We start from the raw sequence: 25199 nt of genomic DNA on the forward strand, positions 1-25199 counted from the left end.
TGAGACAGGGTCTCTATGTTGCTCTGGTTGTCCTGGAATTTGATATGTAGGCCAGGCTGGCCTTGAACTCACAGAGATCTGCTTGCCTCTGCCTCCTGAGTAGAGTTGATAGGTTATTAAGGTTAAAGATGTAATTCTTTGATCCCAGCACCATGAGGGGCAGAGGTAGGTGGCTCTATATCAATTTAAACCCTGCTTGGTATACATAGCAAACAACAACATACCCCCTTCTCCCCAAATGGAAGCAACTCTAGTGTCCATCCATGGATGAATAAAATGTCATATATACATGCATGAAATACTATTTAATCTTGTTTGTTTTTGTTTTTGTTTTGTTTGTTTGTTTGAGACAGGGTTCCTCTGTGTAGCCCTGGCTGTCCTGGAACTCACTTTGTAGACCAGGCTGGCCTCGAACTCAGAAATTCTCCTGCCTCTGCCTCCCAAGTGCTGGGATTAAAGGGGTGCGCCATCATGCCTGGCTACTATTTAATCTTACAAAGAAAGAAAATCTGGTTACGTGTTAAGCATGGATAAATTCTAACATTATTCTAAATCATAAAATGGGCAAATGTGGGTGCACTTATGAGGTTTATTTTGAAATCAGATTCATAGAACAGAAAAAAAAAGGTGGTTACCAGAGTCCTGACATAGGAGGACGGCTTGTTAGTGTTTAAGGCAAAAGTGGGCTAGTGTTGGGAGGTAGGTGAGATATATATATATATATATATATATATATATATATATGAATGATATGTATCAACACACATATATATGATATGTATCATAAAGGAAGATATTTTATAAATGATTTGGATAAGTGGAAGGAAACTGAATAAGGAAACTAAGAAACTATTGACTTATATGTTTGTCTCGTTATTTAATTAGCCCTTTAACCATAAGGCATAGATAAGTTTGACAGAAATTTTTTCAGAAGTTGAATTTGTTAGCAAAGCATTTCTGCTGTGGTTCCTGCTTTGTTTAGTAGACCCCATATTATGTGTAAGAAGAAACATATCTTATAATAGTTCACAATGGCCGGCCGAATCCTCATCTGTGGATGTTCATGTTGCTTATATTACTGGTTACTTGTTATATAAGGTAGGGTTTAGATAGAATTTCAGGTTAACTATAGGATTAGGGTAAAACCCATGCCTATCTACACAAATTTATTGCTCATTCTTAGGCTGGAGACTTCCAAGGTACAACCAGATGCAACCAGATTTGTTGAAAGCTTTCTCTCTGCTCCAAAGACAGCACCTAGTTGTGACTTGGGATGGTGGAGGGGCAGTCAAGTTCCCATTTATGAAAGGGAGCACTCACAGCCTAATCAATCCAAAGCCCCCTTTGTATTTTTGAGGTCTCACTCTGTAGCCCAGGCTGGCCTTGAACTCATGCCATTCTCTCTGCCTCAGCTTCCCAGCTTCTATGATTACACTTGGTGGGGAGGGAAGGTTTCGGTGTACTTTTTTGACAGGGTTTCTCTGTAGGTCTCTAAGTCAAAGGGCCACCTGCCTCTGCGCCCCCCACCCTGCCCTCAATGATTAAAGGAGTGGGCCACTAAGCTTGGTTCAATGTACAGATTTTGAGAGTCTGTAAACATAAATATTCAGAACAAAGTATCTGAGATTCAAGAGCTGGGTGTGGTTGTGTACACTTGGAATTCTTCACCTGGTTTGGAAGGCAGGAGGATTGCTGTGAGTTTGAAGCTAGCCACAGCTACAAACAGAAAAGATTCTGAAGAGAGTAAGCTTAATGGCTGCTTCATTAGGAGCCTTATGATGCTCCTACGGAACAGTTGTAGGTAGCTGCCATGTCAAAAAAGTAGTCTTTCAAAACGACATTCTAAGTCTGCTGATAAGGACGAATGTCAAGGACATGAAGAGGATAGCTCCAGAGTACAGCCTTGTTTATAGTACAAGGAAAAAATGATGTAGTGTTATACAAAAACAATGGGTTGGATTCCATGGTGTTCAGTAACTGTTAAGTATACAGCAACTGGTATTAATACATGATTTTTATATTTGTCATTTTTGATCTATGGGTATGGATTATAAAGGTGTTTTAAAAATTAGTATCATGGGAGAGAGTTAATATTGAGTCTGTGACTGGACTACCTTACAAAAATGCATAATATACAAGTTTGACATGTTTAGAAAGAGTTCTCAATTAGGATTATTTTGTTAAATTAGCTGGGTATTTAATCCTAGTACTAGGGAGGCAGAATCAGATGGATCTCTGTAATAGGGAGTCCCATGTCTGTCACAGTTAAATAGTGAAACTCTGCCTTAAAAATGTGGTAAATTAGTGCAACTTCAGAATTGCCCCCGGAGTAAAGGTATAGGATAGATGCTGGAGGTTTGTTTGTTTGTTTGTTTGTTTGTTTTTTAGCAATGAACTTCCTTAAAGGTTTAAACCCCAGAGTTTAATTTTGTGAATATAAAGTCTTATCTATCTGTGAAGTTTGTCTCTGACTTTATAGTAGGGCAGCTTGGACATTGGGCAGGAATCGTTGGAAGCTCTGTCTTGGGCGGTGCATTTACTTTTTTTTAAAGCATCATAGTTTTGAGATCAATTACTTGGTCCTTTTGAGTTTTGGTTTTCTTTCTTGCCTTTCTTTATTATTTATTATTATACATAAGTACACTGTAGCTGTCTTCTGACACACCAGAAGAGGGCGTCAGACCTCATTATGGGTGATTGTTAGTTACCGTGTGGTTGCTGGGATTTCAACTCAGGACCTTTGGAAAAGCAGTCAGTGCTCTTACCTGCTGAGCCATCTCGCCAGCCCTGAGCTTTGATTTTCTTATTTTAATTTTAATTTTTCTGTGTGCATCATGATGTGTGTTTGTGTGCCTCTCTGTGTGTGTGTGTCTGTGTGTGTCTGTGTGTGTAGACAATTTTGTGGAGTTGGTTCTCTCCATCTAGCTCCTGTAGGTTCTGGGTATTGAATCAGGGTGCTAGCCTTGTGCAGCAAATGCCTTTATTCACTGGACTTGAGTGATCATAAGAGCAAATTTTCCAATCAGATATCAGTATCATTAAGCCAAATATTATAAATCATTCACTAAGCAGTTGCATAGTTATTCCCCCATCGGTTATAGCTCTTTCTAATATTTTCCAGTTATTATTTTATATTATAGATAATTGTATACTGTGGTAATTATTTCTGAGATAAAAAGAGTTGAAAGTGGTGATATGTTAAAGTATGAGACAACACAGTTAACACATAGTTTAAAATTGGGTGGATAAAGGTAATTTGTGTGTCTATGATGTATATGTGCAGTATATTTGCATGTATATGCTCGAGTGTATGCTCATGTGAATGTGTGCATATGTACATCAGAGGAGGATGTACATGTCCTGATGCATCAGTCTTCTCCTTACTCCTTGACCCTGGGGGCTTGCAGTTTCAGTTCATTGCCAGGCCAGCAAGTCCTAGCCATTCTGTGTCTGAAGGCCCAGCATTTTACATGAACTCAGGCTCTCATGCTTGCATCTGAGTGCTTTACTCAATAAGTCATCTCTGTGGCCTACTAAAAATATTTTGAAATTAACAGAACCATCCAAAATTTATTGAATAGACACTTTAATTCAGATTTCATGTGAAAGACATGTGCATCCCGACAGTTACAGTATAGTGAGTGATTCTAAAGGAGAAGACTGGGGAGTTATTCTGAATCTCAATGCCTAGCTTTTCTTGGAGGTGTGTGAGGAGTATGTGCGTGATGTGTTTCATGAGAACATGAGCAAGAGAGTACTGCATTATTTGGTCAGCTCTTAGAGTTTGTAGTGTGCTCAAGGGTAGATGCAGAGAAGGATATAACTAGAGAGAACCTGTGGGACTTTGTGTGCAAGGAAAGAACATGGAACAAGTAATCAATGCTTTTGTCGAGTGACGCTTTCGACTTGTGTTGTATGTTGTTCTATGACAGACTAGTTGGAGGTAGATTAAATAACTATGTAATTAATGTGTTTTGCTTTGTGGCACTAAGGATTTATTTGTGTGTGTTAAGTTTATGTATATGAATTAGCAGTTGTTGGATTGTATATTACATGAATTCTAAGTTTATAAAAATAAGGTCATAGGGAGAAAAGTCAGCTGTGCCAGTAACATGTTAAATACCCCTTTGTATCTGTTACACTGGAGTCAGATACTATTTATAAAACCATTGTATGTTTGATGGCTGTGTAGATGGAGTAAGAATAAAATCCATAAAAAGTCATTTAATGTTTGGGAACTTGGCAGGATGAAGGGAACTGGGTAGAAAGCCATTAAGTTGTCTTTATAGTGTAATGAATACCCTTTAAGATCAAAGGGTATTTGGCAAGTAGAATATAAGTTCAGAGCTGTTCATGAAAAGGATGGCCCTTTTAAATTAATCCCTGTATGTATATACATTCTTAACATGCATAGTTGTTTCTTCCCAATGATAAACTCTGTTGGCTGGCTCATCATTTCATGGGTGTGAGGTGTATGCATGGATCAGAGTCCAGGGCAAGATGTCAGGTATCTCCTATTAGTCTCTGCTTTGTTACTTTGAGGCTAAATGTGGAGTTCTCATTTTTCATGGAGGCTGGAAGCCAGCAGGCCCCAGCAGTGGAGTTACAGGGATGCAAGGGACCACAGCCAGCTCTTCCAGGTTGCTGGGCATGAGCAATGGTCCTCACGCTTGTGCGAAGCTGTTCCTACTGCTGCACTGCCTCCCGAGCTGCTGGTTCATAAATTATATTTTGATGAGAGAATATTTTTGCCACATGTGTGCCATTTGTTTAGGGAGTTGTACTTTTCCTTTCACAGGGAAAATGATCAGTACAGTTTCTATTGCACATCCTGGCTATTTAGATATTCACTAAGTATTTCTCCAAATTACTAAAATATTGAAGAACTAATGTAGAGTTATTGGAGATATTACCTCCTCCCAGGGGAAAAATCCTAACATTTCTTTCCTTTCTTTTTTGCAGGTATGGCCTCACAAGTCTTGGTCTACCCACCGTATGTTTATCAAACTCAGTCAAGTGCCTTTTGTAGTGTGAAGAAACTCAAAGTAGAGCCAAGCGGTTGTGTTTTCCAGGAAAGAACCTATCCTCAGATCCATGTGAATGGTAGAAACTTTGGCAATTCTCATCCTTCCACGAAGGGTAGTGCTTTCCAAACAAAGATACCATTTACAAAGCCTCGAGGACACAGCTTTTCATTGCAGGCAGGTGCCATTGTTGTCAAAGACACTGCCGGTGCTACAAAGGTCCTAGCAGCTCAGGCGCAGCAGGCTGGAGTGGAGGCACGGGCCGTGGTGTGGAGAAACAGGTTACATTTCCTAGAAGGTCCCCAGCGATGCGGGTTAAAGCGCAAGAGTGAGGAGGAGTTGGAGAATCACAGCGGCGCGATGCAGATTGTTGATGAACTGTCCATACTTCCTGCAATGTTGCAAACCAACATGGGAAACCCAGTGACAGTTGTGACAGCGACCACAGGATCGAAGCAGAACTGCACCAGCGGGGAAGGCGACTATCAGTTAGTGCAGCATGAAGTCCTATGCTCTATGAAAAACACGTATGAAGTCCTGGATTTTCTTGGTCGTGGCACTTTTGGCCAGGTTGTCAAATGCTGGAAGAGAGGGACAAATGAAATTGTAGCCATTAAAATTTTGAAGAATCACCCTTCGTATGCACGTCAAGGGCAGATAGAAGTGAGCATCTTAGCGAGGCTCAGTACGGAGAACGCTGATGAGTATAACTTTGTGCGAGCCTATGAGTGCTTCCAGCACCGGAACCACACCTGCCTGGTCTTTGAGATGCTGGAGCAGAACCTGTACGACTTCCTGAAACAGAATAAATTCAGTCCCCTGCCCCTGAAGGTGATCCGGCCTGTTCTTCAGCAAGTGGCCACTGCACTGAAGAAATTAAAAAGTCTTGGTTTAATTCATGCTGACCTCAAACCAGAGAATATTATGTTGGTGGATCCTGTTCGCCAGCCGTACAGGGTTAAAGTGATAGACTTTGGATCAGCCAGTCATGTATCAAAGACTGTTTGCTCAACGTATCTTCAATCTCGCTACTACAGGTAGGTGGCAAATAATTTTTGGCTACCTAACAAACGCTGAGTTTCTGCTAAGTGAAATTTGATAAGTGCATGTGATGAGAGAGACTGCTTCTTTGGTTAAATAAGGAAATCAATAAAATCTCTTTAGGTTTGAGGTTGAAAAAGATGTGAAAAATCCAGGCATAAAAAAATTACTTTAAGGCCAATAGAAATCTCCAGTAGTTTCATGCTAAAGATAGCTGCTCTTTTTTAGTTTTTTGAGACAAGATTTCTCTGTGTATCCCTGGCTGTCCTGAAGCTCACTCTTTAGTAGATCAGGTTGGCTTCACACCTGCCTGCCTCTGTCTCCCAGGTGCTAGGACTAAAGGTGTGGGCCACTACCACCTGGAGATATCTGGTTATTTTTATTATTAATGGGAGATAGGAGAGAATGATGCACAAATAATATGAAACACGAGTCTTTTAAATGTTGGAAAGTATTTTTGAAAGTAGTTTCTGTATATTTCTTGGAGCGTTTCAGTGCTTGGAAGAAGTAATTTTTAATTTTTAAAGTTTTATTTTTTTACATTTATACATTCATTTTCATTTCTTACATTTTATTGTGTGCTCGCTCATGTGTATGTGTGTGTGTGCGCGCGCGCATACATGCCATGGTGGACATGTGCGAGTCTGAGGATAACTTTTGGAAGTCTGGTTTCTTCCCTTTACCATGTGGGTCCTTGGGATTGAACCAGGTTCTTAGGCTTTGTGACAAATGCCTTTACCTACTGAGCCATCTGTCTGTTCTTGGAGAAGTCATTTAATAAAGACATAGTCTCATATAACAACATTTAGAAAAGTTCACACCATTATTCTGATTAATGACTTAAAGATTTACATGTATGTACATAGCTTCAACAAATTTTTCAATCTATATGCTATGAGTAATGATATCTTAGTGTTGGTGCTATGTGTGGGAAAATTTGAGAACTGGAATAATTTCTATTCAGCTACTGACTGGTTCCATTGTCAAGACTTAGTGTAATGCTAGTCTTAGTAGTGTAGTCTCAGTCACTAGCTAATGCTTAGTAAGGTTCCTCTGTGAGCATGAAAATGTCTTTGAGTTCATAGTTTGAATCGCCAATTCCTAGGTTGGGGAATGTGTTGTTGTATTTCACTTGAGTGCTGAGATGTTCTTGGTGTAGTCCAGAGTGCTGTGTTCTCCAGCACAGTGGGGGCAGGCATAGGAGCAGAACTGGCAGAGGAGTGCTTGTTCACAAGTCACTAAACAGATAGAAATGCAGGTTGTGGTCAGAGGTTGCTACAAATAGGAGGGTTATAAACTTTGACCCACCGAGGGGGTAGCTGTTTTGGGATGCCACATCTGCCTTTGTGCTACTTTTGATTTTCCTGATTAGTCTTCTGAAACCGTGCTGTAATGTCTTGCATAGATAAGGGGTGAGTCAGTCAGCTTCTACATACAGAACCAAGCTTCTACATACAGAAACCAACTCTGTATGCCTAGCTATATTAGTAGGTGATCAAAAGGAATCCCATATTCATATAACTTAGTAATAATTAAGTTTATTGACATAAACATTAGGAAATGCCGTCTGATTTATTGTTAGTATATTTAGTATACCTAGTATTAGAGTTGCTGAATGCCATTTTTAATGCTGTTTTTAAGATGTGGGATTTGGAGGTACACATCTTTAATCCATAGTGAGGAGGCAGAAGCAGATGGGTCTCTGAGTTACAGGCCAACCAAGGCTACACAGTGAAACCCTGTCTCAAAACACACACACATACACACACACACACACACACATGAACACAAACACACACACAAATGAGAAAATGAAAAGGCAAATCCAAAATGGCACTAGAGCCACCTTTTCAGTGGATGAAGGATGGTTTGCTGCTGCAGCAGGCAGCAGATGTCGCCTATGTTCATATACTTAGATTTACTGGATCCTCTGTCCTCCCAACTGCTCCTTTCCTTTTTTAGTTTACTGAAATATAAGATTCAACTTTAGCTGTTTTTTTCCCCCTCAGGAATAAAGATTTTGAAATCGTATTCAATTGCATGGAAAGAAAGACTAGTAGTGCTTTCCCGACTCCTGTCCTTTCTGTCACAGACTGTGGGCTCTTCAGTAGCCAGCTAGCATATTATATAAACTGCAGCTCCAGCTGCCTGCGCCCTATATTTAGTTCACTCGTTAGTAAGTGACTTCATTATATTTGGGTCCTGCACTATTTCCATGTCAGATTCTGTGCTATGTGATATCTAGTTTCCTTTTTATTACCGAAATGTTTGGGAGGAGAGTAAACAGAAACATTTTATACTTGAGAATGAGTTTCTATTGGTATATTAAATGTTTCAGAACAGAATCATTTAAAAAACCTAAATATGATCCTGTTTTCTTTTCTTTTTTTTTTCCCTTTTTGTTTTGTTTTGTTTTGAGACAGGGTTTCTCTGTGTAACCCTGGCTGTCCTGGAACTCACTTTGTAGACCAGGCTGGCCTCGAACTCAGAAATCTGCCTGCCTCTGCCTCCCAAGTGCTGGGATTAAAGGCGTGCGCCACCACCGCCCAGCTTTTTTTTTTTTTGTTTTGTTTTGGTTTATGATCCTGTTTTCTAGCATTAGGTCTTGGCATAAACATTAGCCTTTATGTTGAGAAAGGAAGAAAATTCGGAATAATTGCTAAGTATAACTTCTATTTTGAGTTCGGGTTAATATTTACCTGGCTTTCAGAAGCTGTACAGAGCTAAGATTAGTCACAGGTTCTGAGTGTTGAGAGTTTAAAAAAAAAAACCCAGAAGTTTGTATTTAATAAATAAAGCTCATGGTTATGTTTTGGATGATTATACATTCATAAAGTACTGAAAATGGGCTTGATGGCAGATTTAAGAGGTAGACTAGGCAGTAAATATTAAGATAGATTAGCAAAAATGCAGTGCAGTTCTTAATTAGGTTGTGCTGAGTCTTGTCTATTTTTACATGAAAATGGTGGCTAGCGATGACTTTATTTCAGAATTTGCACATCATTTTTGCAGCCTTGCTGCTTTTGTCTTAGCTTATGACAGGGTTCCTTAGAAATTGGATTATACTTGATTTTTCTGTTTAAAAGATTCTGTGTGGTTAAATGGTAGTATAATAAATATTTTAAGATCTATATCCTAGTTTTTAAGGTAAAGAATTGATTTAGACACATATTCATGTGTTACCCGTTTAAACTCTGCAACACAAATGTAGTAGGGATATCTTAAAATAGACGGGGTAGCGGCCAGAGATTGTTGCCTACTATAGATGGTGAGGCTGTCTAGCTCCTGCAGTGATGGAAGCCAGAGCATGCTAAGGGCACTGATTTGCTCAAGGTCAGCATGTTCTAAATTGAGCTGCCTGAGTGTGCTTTCTGTCAGGAACACGTAGGGCTTTTGAATGTGGAAAGCTTTAGCAGCAGAAGGTGCTGTATTTATGAGGTGTGGTGGCAATATTCAGGTCATGACGTTCTTTTTTTTTTTTTTTTTAAATATAGAATTTTAGCCTGTGGGTCTCAGCTATTTCAGAGCAGAGACAGAAAAGTGGGCTATAAAGTAACCTGCTTAGCAGGAAATATATGTTGCTGTACTATGACTTGATAATTGCCATTGGAGTAATGCATGCTCTGTAGGAATGCAGGGAAAAACGCAGCGAGACTGCTCACCCAGCTGTGGTCCTCAACTCAACTTGTTACTCCTGTGCTAGTACAGAAAGGTGGAGTGATGAGTGGTGAGATGGCAGATCTTCTTTAGAGCACACTCTTTTTGGACCCAGAAGTTTCAAAGGTAACATTCCTCTGACATATAGAAGGCATATAGAAAGACCCGTTGTAATTGATACTTTATATAGGTTACTTTACTTCTTGATTTATTTTTTATTTATTTTTTTTTTTTTTTTGAGGCAGGGTCTTACTATGCAGGTCCGGTTACATTCTATATAGATTAGCTTAGCCTTATAAACATGTGACTCTCCTGCCTCTGACTCATAAGTGCTAGAAGTGTGCCACCAAACCCAGGTAGGTTACTTTAGAATAGTCTACCGTGCTTCTGCACCATTTCATTTTTGTTTTTCAAAGCATTTTTATTCTCCTCTGTTTCTCACCTCTTGCTCTCAGTTTGAGAGTTAGGGAGTGAGAGGAGAAAGACTTGCTCTGTGAGCCTAGAATGGCCCAAGAATTACTCTGTAGCCTGGACTGGTCTTGAGCTTCATTTATTTAAAGCGTACAGTTCCATGGCTTTGATTATAGTTGAAGTTGTAAGTTGATGAATTAATTTTAGAATGCTTATGCACCCTCCAAAGAACACGCCCCACCATTGTTCTCCAGCCTCTCATCTTCCTGTCTCATTCAACGGCCAACCAAGGTCCATCCATGTTATAGCATGCATCAGTAGTAGCACGTATCCCTAGTGTTACCAGTGAGTTCAAGGTACCAGTGAAAAGAATAGAAATTGTCAGTGATTAGAGCCTTTTCCTAAAATCCTTAGTGCCTCTAAGGTGGGGTGCATTGTGCTGGGTGCATCGGCTAGCACATAGACAGCAGTGTGATAAGAAGCTGTGCAAGGAGAAAAGGGGAGAGCAGTTTTTATTCTTTTATACTTCTTTTTCAACTTTAATTTTTTCAGTTTGAAATAGTTTTAGATATATAAAATACCAACCTGTTACCTTCTTAGTTTTCCTATACACACACATACTCACACACTGTCACTCACTCACTCACTCACACAGTTTCAGAGACAGCCCCTATAACCCTAAATCATTCAGTGTACTCCTAGATTACAAGGATAATTTTGGGCCAGCAAGATGGCTCAGTAGGTAGTTACTTGCCAGTCTTGAGTTCACAACCTTGAATTCAGGGAAGAGCTGAAGAGACTAGATTCCTGAAGTTGTCATTTGACCAGCATATGCATGCCCACTAACACATCATTTGCACACTATAACAGCAACAACAACAACAACAGCAATAATAGTAATAATAATTTGTAGACATTCCTTGAATATAGATTTCAGTGAACTTATTTTACCTATTAAAACATTGAAATTTGTTTTTGTTTTTGTGCATGCATATGTGTGATAGAGAGCATGTGCTGTCAGAGGACAAGGTTCAGCCATTGCCTTCTACTGAGCTGATTCCCTTGCTGCACTGCCTGCTCCAGACCTGCTGGCCCTGGAGCTCCCAGCCATTCTCTCATTCCCGCCTCTCATTTTGTGCAAACCACTTCAGATTGCTCAGTGGAAGAAAACCCCTTTAAACTTGTCCCCAGCCTCTGTGCTGTGAGCTCAGCCTTCCTCAAAAGCTTGCTTTCTGGCACAAGATGCTCTGGCTTGTCTTGAACTCAGTAGCCCCAGGCCTGGAATTGTCTTTCTTTGTAGGTCTCTTTTCTTTCTTCCCTCCCCTCCCTCCCTCCCTCCCTCCCTCCCTCCCTCCCTCCCTCCCTCCCTCCCTCCCTCCTCTCTCTCTCTCTCTCTCTCTCTCTCTCTCTCTCTCTCTCTTTCTTTCTTTCTTTCTTTCTTTCTTTCTTTCTTTCTTTCTTTCTTTCTTTCTTTCTTTCACAGTTTCTCTGTGCCATCCTGAAACTCGCTCTGTAGGCCAGGCTGGCCTCAAACTCACAGAAATCTGCCTCTCTCTGTCTCCCAGTTGCTGGGATTAAAGGCATACCACCCCCCTTCTTCTTCTTTTTTTTTTCTTTTGAGAATGGTTATTTAGCAAATGTCTGTATACTAATGCCAAGTGTACCTATTGGTATGCAAATGTCAGTGCTTTCTCAGAGCCTTCTCACGTAAAACTAGAAGATACGTGGCGCGTATCTCTGCTCTACATTTCTAAAAGTTTATATAGTAAAGCTATTAATACATACATACTGGTATATCTGGTTCTGACACCTTGAGTTTTATTCTATTTTGTTTGCTTGTTTTGAGATAGAGTCTCCATATGTAATTCTGGCTCTCCTGGATGTCACTATGAATGCATAGAGACCGACCTGCCCCTGCCTCTGGAATGCTGGGACTAAAGGCATAAGTTATTACACCCATCTTTGTTACTATTTAAAGCTTTAGAATTATAAGCAGGTATAGTTATAAAGTTTATATTAGGGATTTTCTACCCACCCAATGGGTAGCTATTTTGCTGGCTTTGACAGAGTCTTATGTAGCCCAGGCTGGTTTTTGCCTTACTGGGTAACTGAAGCTTCACTCCTAAACTACCTACTTCCATCTCTTGAGTGCTGAGATTGGGGACATGCTCCTCTACCTTGCCCAGCTAAGTTTAGATCTTCTGATTGATAATACTTGCTTTGAACTTGGTAGGCGTGGCTAGTAGGTGAGGGTTATATTATGTAATAGTCTAGGAATCTTTCTGCGCCCTTACCATCTTGCTGGCCTCAAATGTGATATTTCTAAAAACTACAGTTTGGAATTATTTTTATAAAAATTCTTTTCTACATATGTTCTATATAGAACCTGGCCACCCTTGGTCAGTATTGTCCCTGTGTGTTAGGAAAACCAGAAGACTACATTTGAAAACACATTGCCTTCTTGAGCTCACATTTCTAATATTTACTTTTAATTAATTAATATTATTATTATTTTTTATTTTGTAATTTAATTTAATTAAAATTTTTTTGAGGCATGGTTTCTCTGTGTAGCCCTAGCTGTCCTGGAACTCCCTCTGTAGACCAGGCTGGCCTCAAACTCACAGAGATCTGCTTGCCTCTGCTGGGATCCCAAGAGTTGGGATTAAAGGTGACACCTGGCATATATCTTTTATTTTTTTAAACAGAACTAATGGGGATTTCTTATTTAGACTTTTATTTATTTAACTTAATGTATGGATGGTTTGCTTGCACGCGTATATATGCAATGGGGTTACAGGATGGTTGTATGTTATCATATGGGTGATGGGAATTGAGCCCATGTTTTTTGCAAGAGCCAATGCTCTTAGCCATAAAGTCATCTCTCCAGGGCTTTTGTGCTAATATTTTAATAATATTATTCACTTTTTAAATTTTAATTTAGATTTTTGAGACTTGTTTTTGATATATTGCCAAAGCTGGCCTTGAACTCTCAGTGGTTCTCCTGCCTTAGCACCCTAGCGCATGATTACAAACATGAGCTACCATGTCCAGTACAGAAATTATGATTAATTTCTATTATTACTCACTACATGAATTTGTTTGTTGGGTCCATGCTGTGCCACAGTATGAGTGTGGAGGTCAGAGGACAACTTGTTAGGTGCTGGATCTTCTTCTACCATGTAGTCTTGGGAGTTGTCAGCCTTGGTGCCAGGCCTTTGTCCCTTTAACCACCTCATGAGCCTATTCTGGGAAATAAGTCTCATTTTTACCTGATGTAAAAGTTGATAGTATTCTTTCATAGTGTTAAATACAGCCACATTGTTGTGAAAGGTCTTTAGGGCATTTTCATTTTGCACATCTCAGATGTGTTCTTTGGACAGTACCCCATCATCTCAATTCCTAGTAACCACTTCTCTGTCTCATCCTGTCACTTGGACCCCCCTGAAAGCTGCTGTGTCTGAGTAGCTGCTGTGAACATGGCGGTGCAACTGTATCCTCCTTCAGTTGTTGGGCTCATAATATGATTCCATTTTGAATTTTTTGAGGATCCTCTATGTTTCCATAACATTTCACAGGTTTAATCACAGTATACATCTGGAACTCAGCGTTTCCACATCCCTAATGGTTCATTTTTTCTTTTTCTTTTTAAATGTTTAAAAACATTTTTAAAAATTATTATTTTATGTTTTGGGTGTTGTGATGGTTTGTATATGCTTGGCCCAGGGATTGGCACTATTAGGAGGTGTGGCCTTGTTGGAGTAGGTCACACTGTGGGTGTGGGCTTAAGACCCTCACCCTAGCTGCCTGGAAGTGAGTCGTCCACCAGCAGCCTTCAGATGAAGGTGTAGAACTCTCAGCTCCTCCAGTGCCATGCCTGTCTGGATGCTGCCATGTTCCCTCCCGCCTTGATGATACTGGACTGATCCTCTGAACCTGTAAGCCAGCCCCAACTAAATGTCTTTTATAAGACTTGCCTTGGTCATGGTGTTTGTTCACAGCAGTAACACCCTAACTAAGACAGGTGTTTAGCTTGCATGCACATCTGTGTACCTGGTGCCGAGGAGGCCGAAAGAGGATTGGATTGCCTGGAACTGGAGTTAGAGGTGGTTGTGAGCCAGCATGTGGGTGCAGGGAGCGGAACCTGGTCCTTTGGAAGAGCAGGCGGTGCCCTTGTCTGCTGAGCCCTCTCTCCAGACCCTGCCTTCTATTCGGAGAGTTGTGAAGTGCTCTCTTACGATTTGACTGGGGTTGGACTGTTTTTTTGAGGAAAGTGATGCTGCGCATGTTTGTGAGCTTGTGGGCTCTTTGCTTCTATTCATCTTTCAATGTTAAAATGTCCTCTTCTAATAAGCAGAAATTGATACATTCTGAGTTCGTTCATGCAACACAAGTGTGCTTGCTTACCATAAGAATAGTGGCGAGTGAGCAGACTCAGCATATACATTTTATTTTTCTAGGAATATTGGAGCATTAGAGTCTTGTACATTATTTGTACCTTGCTGTCTTAGAGCTCTGACCTTGGAGCCTGTGCCATGGAAAATATTTCAGACAGTGTCTCTTTTAGTATTGTACCTAAGGGACTAAAAGCCATACAAAGAAGGAGAATGAATTGGCCATGTCCTAAATAATGGTCATTTGAAAGGAGCATTTGAACTAATGCACATATTGAGTATTAGATTTTTCCTTAGATGAAACAAAAATAATATTCTTCCCATGTAATCTTCCCCCTTATTGTATGTTCATGCTTCATTATTCACACTTAACTCTTATCTGATTCTTGAATTATTTTTATATAATGACAGTTTTTTGTATATGATTTAAAAAATATTAGTAACCAGAAAGGAGGAGGAGGAGGAAGAAGAAAAGGAAGAGGGAGAATATGAATAAATAATAGTTGGTGCAAAACCAGGACACTGAATTTTAATTTCTGTCATTGACTTTATAAATGAGGAGGCTACTTAACCATACATGTCTACATAAATAGGTAAATGGACTATACTACCCTCGTGTCCTATAGATGTGGACTAGTGTACAAAGCTTTAATGTCTAGATGCTCAATGGTACTGTTTAGGTAGATTTTGAAAGCATTTTCTAAAGCTTTATCACAGTTGTTTAATTCTCCACATGGTAGCTACAAAATACAGAAAAACCAAAATGCCCTGTAAACTAGATTGATAAGTTCTCTCAGGCTTGAAAGGCTGTATGCTAAAATTTACATGTACCTCTTATAGTCACTCATAGGTTAAAAGAAGACTTTCATGGCTTTTAATCAAGTCAGTAAAAGCTTATGATTTCAAAGGCTGTCAGTATCTCTATAGGCTGTCTGTAGCACTATTGGAAAAGTACATAGAGCCTCATGGATGTACAGTGCAGTGCACTGTTATGAGGACGTGGGTTAGGTGCCTGTCTCTCACACCTGAAAGCATATATGCCTATTTATTTCTCTCTTCAGCAACTTCCAGTGGCTGGAATTTAGTTCCCTGAATGTTATTAATGAGTGTGTTACCATGAAAGAGTGCCAGTTCTGTGCTGGTGAATAATTTAGGTGTCAGCTGGTGAGGTGAGATTGTATTACTTAGACAGTCCCAATATGTGCTAAACTTTGACATTAAATAGGAAAAATGCATCTTTTATGAAAGCCCTGATTTACAAAATTGTATATGTTTCTTTCAAATTAAAAATTATTTCACTTAATATTTTTAAATTACAAAATATTTTTTTAAAGATTGTATTTTAAAAAATTGTGTCTCTGTGTCTGGGTATGTGCATATGAATGCAGGTGCTTGCACAGAGCAGAGATAATCAGATCTGGAGCTAGCATTTATAGGTGGTAGTGTGAGCTAGGAGTTGGGGACTGAACTCAGTCAGGTCTTCTGCAAGAGCAGGAGGCACTCTGTGCTAAGCCATTTCTTTAGCCACATGATGATTTTTAATAGCTAGCAAGAATGTAGCAAATTAGGAACATTTTCTCCCTTTATATTGTGGTTTTATTTTATAATTTCATAGAACATCTTTACTCTTCATTTAAAGCAATCCCATTATGGATATAATTTTCAGATAATGTCAGAGAGCCTGCTTGTGTAAACCTGCATCTCACAGGTATACTTTCATATTTTTATGAAAAAGATTTTTAAAGTAGTGTGGGTATATGCATTTTGCTGAAAGATTTTTTTTTTAATATTTTTATTACATATTTTCCTCAATTACATTTCCAATACTATCCCAAAAGTCCCCCATAGCGCCCCCCACTTCCCTACCCACCCATTCCCATTCTTTTGGCCCTGGCGTTCCCCTATATTGGGGCATATAAAGTTTGCAAGTCCAATGGGCCTCTCTTTCCATTGATGGCCGACTAGGCCATCTTTCGATACATATGCAGCTAGAGACAAGAGCTCCAGGGTTCTGGTTAGTACATCATGTTGTTCCAACAATAGGGTTGCAGATCCCTTTAGCTCCTTGGGTACTTTCTCTAGCTTCTCCATTGGGAGCCCTGTGATACATCCAATAGCTGACTGTGAACATCCACTCCTGTGTTTGCTAGGCCCCGGCATCGTCTCACAAGAGACAGCTATATTTGGGTCCTTTCTTGCTGAAAGATATTATACCCCCTCCTAAGTATTACACTGTTCCAGTGTAACATGAAGGTGGCCTTTTGGGACTGTGGTGTAGTTCACTTAGTTTGTAGAGTGCTTGCCTGGCATGCAGGAAGCCAGAGTTTGGTCTCCAGGCTGTGTGTATTGGGTGCTATAATCTCAGCATCCAGGAAGGGGATGCAGGAGAACCAACCAGGTGCATACTAAGCTCTGGGATGCACCAGACCCTTTCATTCCCTTCTCTTCTCTTCCTTGCCTTCAAGTCTTTTTTAAAAAGGAAGAAAATACCTTTCTTCACAAGGTATTTTAATATGAGTAGGTTCAGTAGACAAACTTACAAAATTTGAAATGGTTTAGCCACGATTTACAACATTAAAAGTGTAGATATGTTTTATGTGTCTTGTGTAGGTACTTTTTTTCATGTGGGGAATAAGAATAAAAAGTGAAATAATGATGTTTCTTGACTGCTTTGTCCTCATCACTGTGCTAAAGAGTTTAACCATTAACCCTTGGAGTAGCTAAAAAATAGCAACATCATCTGCATCTTCTGAACAAGAAGTTGAGATTTAGATTTGTTGCAAAACAGTGACAGAGTTTGGGAATAAAGGTGTGTGCTCCCACACTCAGTTTAGAAGCAATTCTTTGATGTCTCATTTCCCTACTGTTTATGTAGTCACCGAGTGACCAGATCCTACTGATTTAACTCTGATATATTCCTGCATATAATTTTGCCACATTTTTCTCTGTGTCTTGTTTTTGCTCTGGTCTGGACTGCTGCACTGAAATTTTTTTCTTTAACACACACAGTGAGATTTATCTTATGTGTATCTTAGGATTTTTATTGCTACAACACCATAGCAGCTGAAAGAAGTGCTTTATTACACTTCCACATCATATCCATCCCCAAGGGAAGGCAGGTCAGGAACTCAAGGCAGGCACTGGAGGCAGGTGTTGGTGGTGAGTCTGTGCTGCTGCTTACTGGCTTGTTCTTCCTGGATAGCTCATAGAAGCTAAAAGAGGTCATGCAACTCCTAGAGCTAGAGTTCCCGATGGTTGTGAGCCACCCTGTGTGAACTCAGGTCCTCTGGAAGAGCAAGAAGGCTCTTTACCACTGAGCCATGTCTCTAGTCCTTCTCCAACCACCTTTGACACTGTACAAAATTATTTGTTTTAGCAAAGTGTACTTTTCTAGTTTTTCTCTTGTTGTCCATGCTTGGGGCTTAAAATTTAAGAAACTGTTGTCAAATTTAGAGTTATAAAGGAATGTAACTATATTCTAATAATATATTAATACTATGTTTTAATAATTTATTGTCTTAGTTCATGAGGAATTAAATATCCTGTTTTTAGACAAGGGTGGAGTTTAAGTCATGAAACAGAACAAAAGTTCGAGTTGATGGGCTAAGTAAGCAAGGGAATTATGTTACTATATTCATCCACATGCTTATGATTCTGGTTCTTCGCCTACTGCGTCACCTGGAGCAAGTTCCTTCCTCTCTGAGCCTCAGTTTACTCATCGTGACACTGTTAATAGTTACTTCAAAGGTTGCTGTGAAGATGAACACATAATGTAGAGCAAGCACTAATGTGTTGGGACACTACATGCACTTTATACATAGGAACTACACTGAGGGTGGAGCTTTGCAAGATTCCTTGATGTGGTGACAGGGAGTCTCCCATGCTCATTTCTTGGTGGCTTACTTCTGACATGTGTACTGCTGCAGTTCTTCAGAGCCAAATCAGTTGGTGTAATGTAGTTGAATTTGTGTGAATGCATGGCCATTTACCTGTCTGTAGTTATTTGAGACAGGGTCTTGTTAGCCTTATCTGGTCTGGGAATCACTGTGTGGCCCAGGCAGGACTTGAACTTAGTCCATTTTCTTCAGTGCCTTGACCTCCTAAGTTCCTGAGTTGTGCTGTCTATTTACTATGGTAGCTTGTAGTGTCTGATGCTGTGTAGTAGGTAGATATGAACTAATTTAAATTCTTTGAAATGACAGAGCTGAGTCATGGCACAGCTACATTAGTCACATCTGAAGTGGCCAACACATCGCGGTGCATGGTAGAGACAGTGTCTCCAGCGATTTGGACATCTGTTGGACAGGGCTGTCTGGAGGCTTTGTATGATAGTGTTTTCTTGAGTGTCTTTAGTTATAGTATAGAAGGTGAGTAGTGGTGTTATTTCTAGGTCGGCTGAGCTTTTTGTTTACTCTCTGTGATTTTTTTTTTCCCCTCATGTTTTTGAAAAGCTTAGGCCAGGGCCCCTCTTCCCTAACAGTCTAAACAGTAGTTTTTGTGTTCCCAGGTTAATGAGAGACAGTTGCAGGCTCTAGGCCACTGCCTTCTATTTATTCTTTATGCCTTGCTATTAGTTAGTAACGGTTAGAACATGAGATGGGTTACCGCTCAAGTTAGATCTCCATCTTTATAGATCCCAGCTGGTCCGGTGAGAGGCAGACCTGTAAACAGACTCCGCAGGTGCTTGCATTCCAGGAGAAGAACAGGTGCCAGTCTCACTTTACCAGAGGAGCCTCCGGGCCAGGTTGCCAGAGTCAGAGACATTAGAAAGATCCCAGTGGCAGCACAGCCTCCTCCCTTATGGTGAGGACCCCTTAATTAGCTGTGCTGCTCCTCTTCCTTGCCCACTTGAGGCCTCAGAGATGCACGGGCCTTCTTTGGCATTCCCTCCTCCTATTGCCACCTAGAAGTCAGCATGGTCTGGCTGCAGGTTCTTGCTGTGAAAGATTACCCCTTAATTCTAGATCTTTAAAGAAGGGATCCCCAACTCTGCCTCATTGGCTTGAATGCTCTTCAGAGCTCCACCACATGGCTTGCTATCCATCTACATGTCTGTTAACTTTTCTATTTCTTTAAAGTGTTTCTATTGGTTTGTTTTTTACAGTCAGTCCTGCTATGCAGTCCTGGCTTTACTCTGTCTCTTGACTGTTGATGGGATTAAAGGTTTAACACCCCCATGCCCACCAATAACTTTTCTAATTAAACTTCTTCCAAGTTTAATTAGACAGTTTATGGACAGTTTACCATAATTTCTCTTTTGAACTCAAAATAACGATTATCTCAAGAAAATGTAGTTTCAATCCAGTGATATTTTCTTTTTATACTGGGATTTGTTTCTTAGAGTTTGTGTCTTACCTGTTATAAGTTACTTTCCGTAGACTTTTAAAATAGATTTTTTTTTTTTTTTAGAGTGGTTTAGTTCCCTAGGAAGCTGTATAAGAGACAGAGTTCCCGTGCACTCCTGTCTTCACACACAGTTGACCTCACACACCCTGCCTTCACACATCCTCAACCTTCGCACATGCACACCTCCTTTCTTTGGTGCTTTATGTACCACCAGTACAAATGATGGTCCTAGGTACATATTACCTCTCCATATCTGTACACCAGGCTTCTTGTATATTATCCAGCTTTATAATTGCCTTCTCTTATTTCCTTTACTCAGAATATAATTCACAGCGGTGACAGTTATTTTTAGAGCAATTATTTCAGGGAAGTAGTGGTTTTAGTAGGAAATCATGTATGGTCATAATTTAGAGGTTTGCTTTCATGTTTCCTTAAATCCCAGTAGTCTGGACTTAGGAGTTGATTAATGTAGTTACCTATTTTGTAGGTTACAGAGTATCTGAGAATTTAATTTAAAACATTGAAGTGGAATGTATTTTGGGGAGCATTGTATCAAATTGGATATTTTATGTTCCCCAGTGCTTCTTAAATTGTATGTATTATTACCGTGTGTGCATATGCTATATGTAGGGTGTGCACATGCACCATGGCTCAGGTGTAGGTCAGAAGGCAGCCTTTAGAGTAGGCTATTTCCTCCACTGCTTACCAGGCTTGGAAATGCTTTAATCAGCTGAGCCCTGTGCTGGCCCAGTGAATATTTCTTTAAGGGAGCCTTAAGGACCTTCTAGTCTTCTTTAGAGACAAAATGCACAGTTATGTTGTCTTGTTTGTAGAGAGTTCACTTTATTCCTTCCCAGGTTTATTCTTTAGCTAGAGTTTTTGTTGTGCTACTATTTTTCATAAACATAGAGGCAGTCATTCTAGTACTCTTAATTTAGATGTGGTTTTGGCTGAGGAAATGAATGATATGCCGCTGGCACTTAGTTTTGTTGCTGTGTTCTGTAAAGGCAAGTGTATCCCTGTCATGCATATGTTGTAAGTGGACTTGTGGACAGTTCCTTATCTATTTAGTTCTGGTAGTTGATGATATCTAAACATTGATGCAGAGTTGTGGAGGGCTTGTGTGACTGTGGTACAACATGATAAAGTGGAAACGGAACCAGACTTATGCAGAAAGGGGCACAAGTGCCAGCAAGATGTGAAGAAGTTCAGCCTTGACCCTTTCATAACAAACAGCCTTTTGCAAGAAGAGAGTCTGTCCTGTGACACTAAGGCATTCACATAGACCAACATTAGTCTTTTCATAGGTGGTGGCTGGCTACCTTCCAGCTGGCCTTTTTACACTGGGAGTTGTATTTTCAGAGCATGAACCTTAGGGTACAAGGTATATGCATCTCTAGTTTGTAAATGAATTGAGGCAAATGAAATGTCTAATTTGCTTAAGTAAATAATAGTATATAATAACTATAGAACTTATGTGCTTATTTGCTTATTCATTTTTATCTTGTTGTTTGAATCCAGGGCCTCACACATACCAAGGAAGCCTAGATACATACCACTGAGATACAGTCCTTTTTGTATCTTTTAGTTTTGAAACAAGATCTCTTTAAATTGCCTGCACTGCCTTAGAACTCTGTAGAACAGGCCTTGAACTTGGGTTCCTCCTGATTTAGCTACCTGAGTAGCTGGTATTATTAGTCCTGTGACATTGGGACTGACTTTTTAATTTTAACCATCTATTTATGTATGTATGTATCTATCTATCTATCTATCATCTATTATCTACTTATCTTTTTGAGACAGGGTCTCTGTATAATCTTGGCTGTTCTGGAGCTCACTATGTAGATCAGGCTGGCCCTAATGCCTCTGTCTCTGCTGGGATAAAAGGAGTGAGTGTCTGTGTGTGCAGCTTAGAGTATAACCCTTGCTTCTGCTATATGGGTTCAGGGGATGGAACTCGGGTAGAGTGCAAGCATTTTTATTTTGCTGGTCCTAGGCCTAGTTTATTTACTTATTTTTAAAACGCTTTTATTTATTTTTATGTGTATGAGTGTTTTGCTTGCTCACCATTTGCATGCCTGGTATTTGCATAGACCAGAAGAGGGCACAGGATTCCCTGAAACTGGAGTTACAGATTGTTGTGAACACCATGGGTGTGAATGTACCCAGGTCCCCTGGAGGAGTAGCCTGTGCACTTAACTGCTGAGCAATGTCTTCAGCCCTCTTAAAAATTTTGTTTGCTAGAAAGGTAAACATTATTTGTTGTGATGGGCAAACATTTTCTTCCTTTCCCTTTCCTTTCTATCCTTTCCTTCTCCATCATTCCACTCCCCTCTCCTCCGTTCCCCTCCCCTCGCTCCCCTCTCTTCTCCTGTCCTCTTCCTCCCCATCTTCCTTCCTTCCTTTTTTTTTTTTTTTTCCTGAGATGGTCTCACTACAGAGCTCTGGCTGTCCTAGAACTCACTATATAGGTCAGTCTGGTCTTGGACTCACAAAGATTGATTTGCTTGCCTCTGCCTCCTAAGTACTAGGATTAAAGTCCTGTGCCATCACACCAGGGCCCCTCTTTTCTTTCTTGAGACAGAGTCTCACTGTGTATCCCTGACTTTGAATAACATTATTGTGCTAATGTTAATTTCCTGATTTTTGATGTATATAGCTGTAGAAGAGACCTTGTTTTTAGGAAGTATACACTAAATGATGCATTTGTGTTAAGGGGCATATTATCTACAACATGAATCTCATCAAGTTTCTCAAAAACAGAATTTGTATGAGATACAAATACGTTAATGTGTTAATGTTTGAGGAATTTGATTCAGGGTATTATCTGAATACTATGTTGTCTTTTTATTTTGTAAATTTAAATGCTTTAAAATATTTTGTAATTATGTGTGTGTCTAAGAAGGTCAGAGAAACGTGGGACCCCCCTAGATAGAGTTGGGTTTAGAGGTTCTTTTGAGCTTCTGATGTGGGTGCTGGGAATGGAATTCTATCTTCTTCAGGACCAGTGTATGCTCTTGACTATTGAGCCATCTCTCTAGACCAAATTGAAAGGTTTTTAGCCAGGCATTATGGCTGACGCCTGTAGATGCAGCACTTAGGCATCTGAACGGGAGGAGTGCAGTGAGTTCTAAAACTGGAGAGAGAGGCAGAGTGGGGAGGAAGGAAGGAAATGTTTTAAAATAGATTTAGATACAAGTGGTAAGTGGAGAGAGAGGGGACCCACTTAGAAACAGGAAAGTTTAAAACCAGTCAAAAGGATCAAAGGAATCCTTACTGTGTGTAGGCTACAACAAAGTCAAGACATTGTTGACTATTAGGAATATTTCTGGCCTTTTTTGTGAGCGAGGAAAATAGTGAGACTTCAAAGGTTATATACATATAGATTTACAAATTTTAATAGCTTTTTTTCGTTTGTTTGTCAAGACAGAGTCTCAATGTGTAGCCCCTGTTGTACTAGAACTGACTGTGTAGATCAGACTGGTCTCAGAGCTCCACATGCTCCTGCTCTCCAAGTGCTGGTGTTAAAGGGATTGGCTAATACACCTGGCCTAGTTTAGTGTTATTATTTGAAATATATCTGTAAGAAAAGGAATAGAAACAAAAAAGGAAAATTGTCTCTATATGGCATGCTTTGTGTTGAAATTCTCAGCCTTTGAGAGGCATCATCTAGACTGAGTTGAGAGGTTTCTTCTCCACGTCTCTTTCCTGTTTTTCTACCCTGCTGCAGTGAATATAGGATCTGGGAGGTGTAACTTCCTGTAAAAGTCTCATAGGCTTCATAATGGTAGAAATTATTTATCTTAATGTGAAGTGGTTAAAAGAATGGACACATCTGAGCTCCACTTGCACTTCTTACTGCTGGACAGTCCTGCCAAGGAGCGTACTTGAGTGCCTGCTTCTATATTTGTGTGACTACCAAGTAGCTAATACTTTCTAAAATACTTAGCAGGGCTATGGGACACTTATAGCCCAACTCATAGTATTATATTAAAAACATGCTATTTCTGTTATTGTATATATATTTTTATTTTTGGAGATAAGAGTCTCATATCCCAGTCTGGCCTTAGTCCCCAGGTGTGGAGGATAGCCTTGATCTTCTGGTCCACAGTCGCCAGCTCCTGAATGCAATGCTGGGTTTACAAGAGAGCACTACTATGCCTGCTTCTGCAGTTTTGAGGATTAACTCAGGGCTTTGTTATGAATGTATTAAATAGATTTCCAGCTCTAGTTACTCTTGTAATTATATGTTCTGTAAATAATTTACATGGAGTGAAAAGTAGGAAGGTGACATGTTGAGAAAAGAAAGGATTTGCCTGGAGGTGGGGTGGGGTTAAAGAGGTCAGGGTGAGCAGATCCAGCTATGTGCGTGTGTGTGTGTGTGTGTGTGTGTGTGTGTGTGTAGAATAGAAAAGTGCTCTAACAAGGTTACTAGGTTACTAAGATGAAGATGGGCTGACTCCTGAGCACCTGCACTCCTACTTCATTCTTAGTAAACTTAGAGGGCTGGGTGAGGTGGTGGCAGCACTCAGGATGCAGAGGCAGAGGTATCTCTGTGAGTTCCAGGCTAGCCTGCTCTACAGATTGACTGAGTTACAGACAGTCAGGGATACACACATCTTGTCTCAAAAAAATAAAACAAGAAACCTAAAACAGCAATAACAAAAGACAAAGAAAGAAATTCCTTTTACACATTAATATTTCTAATATTACTATTACTACGTCATGAAAGACTGGTTGAAATCTCTGTTGAACACGCTTCCACCCCTGGCCTAGAGGGAACGTTAAAAAGCTACAACTAAAAACCTGATGTCTGCTGGATCATTCAGTCCATGAATACAGGGCAAGCTGTGGTCTCCTGTCCGTTACTGTAGCCACTCTTATCCACGATGTAAACAGACATGTCAAACCCACAGGAAACTATCAAGATTCTCTTCATCCCCTTTGTCTTTCTATATCCCTTTTCTTTTGCTTGTTATAGAAAGTTACAGACTAGTTAATCATAAAAGGCTGTAGTAGGTAGTTCCTTAAATTATGGACTTATTTTCAGAAAAAAAAATTTTTTTTAAGATTTATTTATTTATTATGTAAGTACACTGTAGCTGTTTTCAGACACACCAGAAGAGGGCATCCAAACTCATTACAGATGGTTGTGAGCCATTGTGTGGTTGCTGGGATTTGAACTCAGGGTCTCTCCAGCTCTCGCTCCAGCCCCACTCACTGTAACTGTCTTCAGACACCCCAGAAGAGGGCATCAAATCTCATTATGGATGGTTGTGAGCCACCATGTGGTTGCTGGGATTTGAACTCAGGACCTTCAGAAGAGCAG

The 25199-nt window shown here is 40.0% G+C and overlaps 1 protein-coding gene across 4 annotated transcripts in view; it reads left to right on the forward strand.

The window, feature by feature from the left end:
* The window catches only part of Hipk3 (homeodomain interacting protein kinase 3), a 75335-nt gene that overhangs the window by 24417 nt on the left and 25719 nt on the right, over positions 1 to 25199 (forward strand). For all 4 annotated transcript variants that reach the window (XM_085834606.1, XM_021180708.3, XM_021180724.3 and 1 more), the window contains exon 2: positions 4963 to 6061. In XM_085834606.1, coding sequence (XP_085690732.1) covers positions 4965 to 6061 — 1097 coding nt within the window. In that variant the 5' untranslated portion in view covers positions 4963 to 4964. The remainder of the gene's footprint in view (positions 1 to 4962; positions 6062 to 25199) is intronic.

Source organism: Mus caroli, unplaced genomic scaffold (assembly GCF_978045245.1).
Source record: "Mus caroli unplaced genomic scaffold, Mus_caroli_1 scaffold_2, whole genome shotgun sequence".
Classification (NCBI taxonomy): Eukaryota; Metazoa; Chordata; class Mammalia; order Rodentia; family Muridae; genus Mus; species Mus caroli.